General features: G+C 46.8%; 1 protein-coding gene across 1 annotated transcript in view; it reads left to right on the top strand.

The window, feature by feature from the left end:
- The window catches only part of MERTK (MER proto-oncogene, tyrosine kinase), a 120,137-nt gene that overhangs the window by 22,690 nt on the left and 88,885 nt on the right, over window positions 1-8,562 (top strand). Inside the window, exon 2 of the mRNA XM_012811029.2 lies at window positions 5,393-5,810. Coding sequence (XP_012666483.2) covers window positions 5,393-5,810 — 418 coding nt within the window. The remainder of the gene's footprint in view (window positions 1-5,392; window positions 5,811-8,562) is intronic.

Here is an 8,562-nt window from a genome sequence, read left to right as displayed (position 1 = left end):
CTCTTGCTCAGGTTGGTCTCGAACCCATGAGCTCAGCGAAATCCACCTGCCTTGGCCTCCCAGAGTACTGAGATTACAGGCATGAGCCACTGCACTCAGCCTTGCCTATCTGATATTTAACTGTGAAGGGGTGTCCTATTTTTTTCTCTGGCAACTCTATACTGGCTGTGGCTGATGTTAAAAATATGATCCCACCAATACCATGTGTTATAGGTGACTTCACTTACTTTACACTGTGCAGTCATCTCTGGGCTTTTCTTCTCCTGCTGCACGCAGCTGTGACTCTTAGGACACACACAAATGGGTACACGAGTCCCTGACCACTTCCTCCCTTCTAGTAAGCCCCTGGGCCTATTCTCTCAGCACTGACTCGAGGCCGGACACCCCAGGTCACTTGCAGGACATCACTACACTTGGGGCAAACTTGGGCAGCTCTCTGCCCAGGATCACCTTTTTCTCTTTAACTTTCTCTGGGTGGTCTGAGGGGCTGTCACTCCAGGAAAGTTAATGATTACCATTTATGACCTAGGACTAATCAGTCAGACGGTCAAGTGAGTTCTGAATGAAGGTTATGCTTTTCCTTTAATAGTGTCTACTCTTTATCAGTTAGGAAACTCTTGGGTTTCCATAAGTCACATCATACTTAGAAGTAGAAAATTTCTGTTTGTTCTGAGTTGGACCTCAGCTACCTGCAAGGGGTTGAGAGGAGCCCTTAACCTGGGTGACAAGCAAGCTGCCCAGAGAAATAATTCAAATATTAACCTAGCAGGTGTACACACAAAGGGGGTAGGGGCACTGATTCATCCCTTTTTCTTTAGGAGGGCAGGGAAACAGGGAGAGATAGCAACAGGATTCTGATGCAAAAGCCTTTCTCTAAACTTACAAACCACCACCACCCCCTCCCAGAAGGAGGCCTCTCTCCTGTCACCCAGGTCTCCTCTCCAGAGATGAGACCTCATTGCACTGCTGAGCAAGGCACATCCTCCTGGCTGCCCACCTGCCAAGGCACATCCTCCCGACTGCCCTCCTGAGCTTCACCTGCCCATGTGTGTGCTGTAGGCTGGGAAACAACCACTATGCACTCTAGGATAAGATTCACAATAAAGTGAGGAAATAATAAATATAATAGTATTTAACATTTGCTGAGTGTTTACTGTGATCCAGACATCTTAATAAATTCTTTACTCCTACCAGTAGCCCTGGGCACCATTATTACAATTGCCATCTTCCCTGTGTGGAAACTGAACCTTCCGCTGCCTCAAGCCACCAACTGTCCACTTCTGAGAACTATCACTTTGCTGAGATGACATTCTTCTCAGATATTTGGTGTCAGATCTTTCTCTTGTGGAATGCTAGGAGCAATGAGGATACTCTTGCTGTCAGCCCCTCTTGATTTCTTGCACCCTTCCTACTTCCTGGCCACCCCGTAGTTAGGTCTGTAATACCTTCCTGGTAGATTTCCTGCATCCTGCTTTTTTCCTCTCACCCAGCCGGAATGCCCTTCATCAGGTACAGCTCTGATCCTTTTCCTCCCTGCTCAGAAACCTTCTAGGAATTCCTCTTCCCTCAGCTGGGATTCAGGGCTCTCCACATTCAGCCAATGCCAGTTTATCTCCCATTCTTGTCCTAGCAGAGGAGTTCCACTGTACAGCTAAATTGCTGTGACCAAACTAATAAGGCCACACTTCCTTTCTCTCTGCTTCCCCACCACCTCTGCCCCTGGCAATGCTGTCCACCCTCCTCATCCCTCCTGAGAGCTATGCCTTTAGTCACTCATTCAACAAACCTATTTTGAGCACCTCCTACGTACTGGCTATAGTTAGGTGGTGGGTTGCATGGAGCAAAGAACTAGATGAGCAATCACAAGTGGCATTATAAAAGGAAAGGGTCCCAGTGCCTAACCTGGGGGTGCTAACTATGGAGGAAGGGCCAAGGAAGGCCCCGCTGACACTATGAGACAGACACCCTTCTGACCCCTAGTTGGACATGTCCCATCTCCCACTTAATTCCTGAGACCTTTTATGACTTTGCTCCTAAAACAAGTCTCTCTCTCTCTCTTTTTTTTTTTTTTTTTTTTGGAGACAGAGTCTCAAGCTGTCACCCTGGGGAGAGTGCCGTGGCAGTGTCACACAGCTCACAGCAACCTCCACCTCCTGGGCTTAGGTTATTCTCTTCCCTCATCCCCCTAAGTAGCGGGGACTACAGGTGCCTGCCACAACGCCCGGCTATTTTTTTTGTTGCAGTTGTCATTGTTGTTTAGCTGGCCTAGGCTGGGTTCTAATTCTCCAGCCTCAGAGTATGTGGCTGGCATCATAACCACTGTGCTATGAGCGCCAAGCCCTCCCTTCCATCCTTCCTCCCTCCCTTTCCTTTCCTGACAGAGTCTCACTTTATTGCCCTCAGTAAAGTGCCATGGTGTCACAGCTCACAGCAACCTCAAACTCTTGGGCTTAAGCAATTCTCTTGCCTCAACTTCCCAAGTAGTTGGGACTACAGGCTCCTGCCACAAATGCTGGCTATCTTTTAGAGACAGGAGTGGGGTGGGAGTGAGGTGTGTCTCACTCAGGCTGGTCTTGAACTCATGAGCTGAGGCAGTCCACTTGCCTCAGCCTCCTGAGGGCTGGAATAATAGGTATGAACCACCCAGCCCTGTTTTTGTGTTTTTAGTAGAGACAGGGTCTTGTTCTTGCTCAGGCTGATCTGGACCTCCTGAGCTCTTAACCCACCTGCCTCTGACTCTCAGAGTGCTAAGATTACAGGTGTGAGCCATGGGGCCCAGCCCAAGATTATTTATCTTTTAAACCATGCAGACACAGTAGTGTGTGCTTACAGGTTGGGTTTGCTGCTGCCTGACTTCAGTGATATCATCTGAGTGGGTGGCCTTGCTCCTAGTCAGTCAGCAGTTTGTTCAATGAGCAGCTTGTCTCATAGAAAACTGAAGGTTATATCCCCAATTGTAATCAGAGGTTATCTTGCCAGATTGGGATACGTTTCAATAAATACTTTTTTCCACAACAAACTTGTGTTACCTTTATAATTAAAATTTTTAAATGTTCTTGAGGAAATTAAGCAAACCAAGAAAGCATTATTTACACCTTCCACTTGCACTTTTTGCCTTCTATGGAAGGGACCTATATTTAAAGGGGGGAAAAATAGTTATTTAGAGAAAACCTCTGAATCCTCAGTCCTGTGAAGCTCCATGAATAGGAAGAACTACAGGTGAATTTGCCCATCCAAGTGGCAAAGGTGAATTGTAAAGGCTTCAAAGCCTACATAAATTAACAGAGCAGTCCTGAGGGGGCTCTGCAAGCATGAGATAAACTCAAAACATTCATTATAGCAGAAAGCATCCCCACATACGAGGAAGACTGGCGAGATGGATGGGACTCAGAGACTGGAACCCTTCCCCCTACAGAGAGCTCAGGCCCGCCCCTGTGAAGGTTTGCCTGGCATGCTGGCTGGGTGACAGGAGAGGCAAGGGCCCTTGTCTTAGCCACTCTGAGCTCTTCACTCCCTGGAATAAATGAATCCTCCCGCTGCAGTACACTCATCTGTCTGGACCACTGGGCTCTGGCCAGCCCACAGCTGACCCACACAACCCTCTCCCAACACTCTGGGCTCCACACACCCACACCCACCTAGACCTCAGGCTAAGGAAAGGCAGTGAGCCTTTCCTGGATCCTTAGAGTGAAACCTCATCTTTCTCGGACATTCATCTTGACTCCCTAAAAAGTCAGTTCCCTGGGGCTCTGAGAGGGGGCAGCTCCTGGAATGAGACAGTTGCATGGAGGGGCTCTCACGCAGGAGCTGTGGGCTCCAGCTGAGGCATGTGTGCTGTCCAGAGTGGAAGCTAGTGGAAAATTCTAGAAGCCTTCACTTCTGCCCCCAGATATCCCACTTGTATCCTCTGCTAGTCAGTCTTTAGCTGCATATTTGTACTAAAAATAATTTGTTATCAGAAATGCAAGTTTAACTGGGCATCCTGTGTTATTTGCTAAATCTGGCAGAACCAGCAGCAGAGATCACCCAATTTTCTGCACACTCCTACCCAGGAGCCCAGGCGGGGGTGATGTCCAGAGCATGGCAGGAGAGAGCCCTTGGGCAGCCCTTGAGTCTCTGTTGTGTTCCCTGTCACTAACCCACAAGTCTTTCTTATCTGCCTGCCTCCCCCTCTCACTGCTAACACACTTGAATAAATAACAACCAGTGTAGAATGTGTGCTCCCAAAATGTCATGAAACAAGTTAAAAATACAACTACTGTGAGCCTGTATTTTTAGAAATACTTGTGCGGTCTAAATGAATGAGAAACATTTCCAGGTTCATTCCAGTAGGTAGGCATTTTGCTAGAAGTTCCAAGTCATTCTTTGTGGGTTTTTTTTGAGACAGAGTCTCACCATGTTGCCCTGGGTAGATTGTCGTGACATCACAGCTTATAGCAGCCTCAAACTCTTGGGCTTAAGCGATTTTCTTGCCTCAGCCTCCCAAATAGCTGGGACTACAGGCGACCGCCACAATGCCTAGCTATTTTTTTGTTGCAGTTGTCATTGTTTAGCTGGCCCGGGGGGTTCGAACCCACCAGCCTTGGTGCATGCGGTCAGCGCTGTAACCACAGTGCTACGGGTGCCAAGCCAAGTTCCAAGTCATAATATAGCTGGCAACATAAGCACACATTTTTGTTGTTGCTGAGGCACAGGAAATGTAAACTCATCCCTTTGGTGACCCTTAGCATCCTTTTAAAAACTATTGGCCAAATTTGTGGCATAGTCTGCACATTGGTAGACAGTAAGAAAAGTGATCTTGAGCCCTCCTGGGTCATCACCTTCCTACTTTGTTATTGAATCGGGTAAGAAGGACTTACAGTGAGTCAACATTAAAAAAATTTCATTTTTGTTTGGAGAAGTTGTATTTTTTTTTTGGAGATAGATTTTAACTATGTGCCCGGTAGAGTACTGTGACATCACAGCTCACAGCAACCTCCTACTCTTTGGGCTTAAGCGATTCTCTTGCCTCAGCCTCCCAAGTAGCTGGGATTACAAGTGCCCATCACAATGCCCGACTATTTTTTGGTTGTAGTTGTCATTGTCGTTTGGCTGGCCTGGGCTGGGTTCGAACGTGCCAGCTCCAGGGTATGTGGCTGGTGCCCTCACCACTGAGCTACAGGTGCTACGCCAGGGGAGTTGTATTTCTTAACCACTCTTTCTGAGGCAAGTGAACAGATGAATGAACTAGTGAATGAGAATATATGTCAGGTGTGTTATGTTAAGTGAGTTCTGCCCATCTTTTCTGCAGGAACTAAGGATTCCCCACTTCTCACTCATTGTGGCCTATAAGTGGAAAAACATTCTTCTTTATTATTTAAAAGGCTAAAAAATCGGATGTTCTGTTTTACAGCTATCACCAAGTCGAGGGAAGGAGCCAAGGCCTCCCTGCTGTTCCCACAGCCTTTGCCCAGGATCCTGGAAGCTGAGCATGCACCACTTTCCTCTCCTCAGGCCAGTGGGTACCAGCCTGCCTTGATGTCTTCACCAGCTCATCCTGGAGGACCACGCACTGAAAATGCAGTTGGCCCTCAGGTGACCCCTGCTGGGTCGAAGCTCCTCCCACCTCTTGCATTTAATCACACAGTTGGGCACATAATACTTTCTGAACATAAGGATGTCAAATTTAATTGCTCAATCAACGTGCCTAATATATATCAGGACACTACAATTTCTTGGTGGAAAGATGGGAAGGAATTGCTTGGGGCACATCATGCAGTTACGCAGTTTTATCCAGATGATGAAGTTACGGCGATCATCGCTTCCTTCAGGTACGTGTTCCTTCTTCCTTTCCCGTCCTTATGCTAGTGCTGCCTTGAAAGCAAAAGTAGCCGTTTGTTTTCTCTTAAGAAAGCTCTGGGGCGGCGCCTGTGCCTCAGTGGGTAGGGCGCTGGCCCCATATACTGAGGGTGGCGAGTTCAAACCCGGCCTGGGCCAAACTGCAACAAAAAATAGCCAGGTGTTGTGGCAGGCACCTGTAGTCCCAGCTACTTGGGAGACTGAGACAAGAGAATTGCCTAAGCCCAGGAGTTGGAGGTTGCGGTGAGCTGTGACGCTACGGTACTTTACCGAGGGTGACAAAGTGAGACTCTGTCTCTAAAGAAAAAGAAAGCTCTGGTCCCTTTAGAGCAGTGGTTCTCAACCTTCCTAATGCCATGGCCCTTTAATATAGTTCCTGTGGGTCGTGACCCACAGATTGAGAACCGCTGCTTTAGAGTGTAGGTGAATCCTGACTGTCTGTGTTGTTGACCTCTTAAACTGAGCTTGGCCCCATTGGAACAGCTGGTTAACAGATACTCTGTTAACAGCTACTTCCCACCTGACCTACAAGTCACATCAAGTACAGCAAGAACCAAGAGCTTTACCAGTGAGTGGGAATGGTGTTTCTCACAGCACATGAGAAAACATCAGAAACACCCAGTGGGTGTGGGGCTTTTAATGCTGGGCAGCCTCCCTCCCTTCATTCTCCTTATGGCCCAGCCTTCCACCTCTCCCCCGTCCTCCTGCCACTGAGAAGCATGGTACCGATGTAGCCCTCATGTGTACTGCAGTAGGGTAAGGTGGAGGAGGGTCTACAGTCTCAGGAAGGGTCTCAGCCACATGGGCCACCATCTCGGTATTCTACTTTGTTTTGCAAAAGCGAACTGGATGGGGGTGGGGGAGTGTGTCGGGGCTAAGCCAAGCCAGGACATGTATCTGGAATCCTCTGTTCTCCCGGAGATGCAGCCCTCAGTCTCAGCACGCTGTAGACCGGAGAGAGCTGCTTTTCTTCTCCCCACTCCTTTTGTATTCTCCACTCTTTCTTCTTAGCCAGGAGGATTTTTTTTTTTCTTTCTGTTTTTGTTTTTTGCATCAGGACTTGTTTACGTGTACAGTTTTAGAATTGGGTCAGCCTGTGGTTGTTAAAAGCTCAAAATGAGGTCAGAGCCACACAGAATGGAGTGAGAACCTTTTCTCTGTGATTCCTTTGCCCGGGAGTGGAGCCCCGTGTCCTGTTAGGTTTTTACTTTCTCTGTGTTCTGCCTTTTAGTGAATCATTTTGCAGAAAATGATTCCCTTTGCAGAAAACCTCCTTGCAGTTACCTCAGGCCTGAGGACACCAGTGAGAGTTCAATGTATCATCGCTTCCAAAAGATGGGTCTTTTTTTGCATCCCCACCTTCAGATTATAGGCATAGTCAGTGGATAACCCTTCAGCCTCAAGGCAAAGAATCCACCCTCCACGGTTTCCCTTGGTTGATGTAAGCTCTGGTCGGGTTTCCAGGGCTGTCATTCTCAGCCAGTGACTAACAGTACTCAGGAGATTTGAATATATTTTTTTCTGCATTGACTACAAAAAGCACATGTCTTACCATTATGTAGACATAGCTTCTGATGACAGAAGTAAATTCATCATTTAATAACGAGTTAATGAGGAATAGTTTAAAGGCTTAAAGGACAGAAAGCTGACACCAGGGTCTTATTGGTGTCACTTAGGAGGGGAGCACAGCCCTGCTCTGCTGTCTTTCTGGGCTTGGCAGGTGGGTAACCCTGGGGGAGCCGGGCATCTTCCCTCCTTCTTTCCAAAAAAAGAGGTAGGGATTGCCAGCTCCAGTTCTGCTCTAAGGTGCCATGAGATGTTCAGGGGACTTCAATTGGAGAGCTTTTAAGCTTAGTATCTTTTTTCAAACTTAGAATGGTCAGCGTCTTGTTTTGGACTTGTGCCTTTAGAGTTCAGAAGATGAGCTGGGTGATGGCTTGAGACCTTTAGAGTAGAATTTATTCTTTTGCATGTATTCAGCCTATTATACATAAACTCATTCTAAAGGAGAAGAATCTTATTTGACCTACAAACTACGCCTTAAAGCAAAGTTAGTGATCAAAGTATTTGTAAATGATGAACTTTTAGCTGAACTAGATAGCATATGGGATCTGCCTTTGTGCTATTCTTCAACTTTACTGAGGTCATAATGTTCAGGTATCACAGTAGCTGTGGTGGTTCAATGATAGAAACTTAACCAAGATTATAAGTATTGTATAATTTCTTGCAAGAGAGAAGGATGCTGGAGACCTTAAACTGGCTGACTCTCACATCTCCCGGGCCCTGCGGAAATCCACTCTTGTTGCTAGGAACAGTGAAGAATTAAAAATTCATTTTGGCTTTCAATGTATGTAAATTTGTTAGGAATTGATTTGCCTGAAATTTTGTCAAAGTTACCTTTAATCTCTAAGGATCATGTTTATTCAAGGGAGTGTGCTGATAAAATCACATAAAGGGAAGAGAATACAGAACATGGATGTCTGGATATTGTCAAGGGTCAGAAGAACTCTAGAGCAAAACACAGGGTATTTTGAATTAGGTCATGGAACCATTTTTCTATAAGGTGTTATTATCACATACAGAAATTCTTATGGGAACGGACAGAATTTACTTGAATTTTAAAAATGGGCTCGGAGCCTGTGGCTCAAGTGGCTAAGGCACCAGCCACATACACCTAAGGTGGCGGGTTTGAATCCAGCCCAGGCCCGCCAAACAACAATGACG

The sequence above is a fragment of the Otolemur garnettii genome, unplaced genomic scaffold, assembly GCF_000181295.1.
Source record: "Otolemur garnettii isolate 467f Iridium unplaced genomic scaffold, OtoGar3 scaffold00148, whole genome shotgun sequence".
NCBI lineage: Eukaryota > Metazoa > Chordata > Mammalia > Primates > Galagidae > Otolemur > Otolemur garnettii.
Note: the sequence above shows the minus strand (reverse complement) of the source record. Positions and strands in the feature narration are given on the sequence as shown.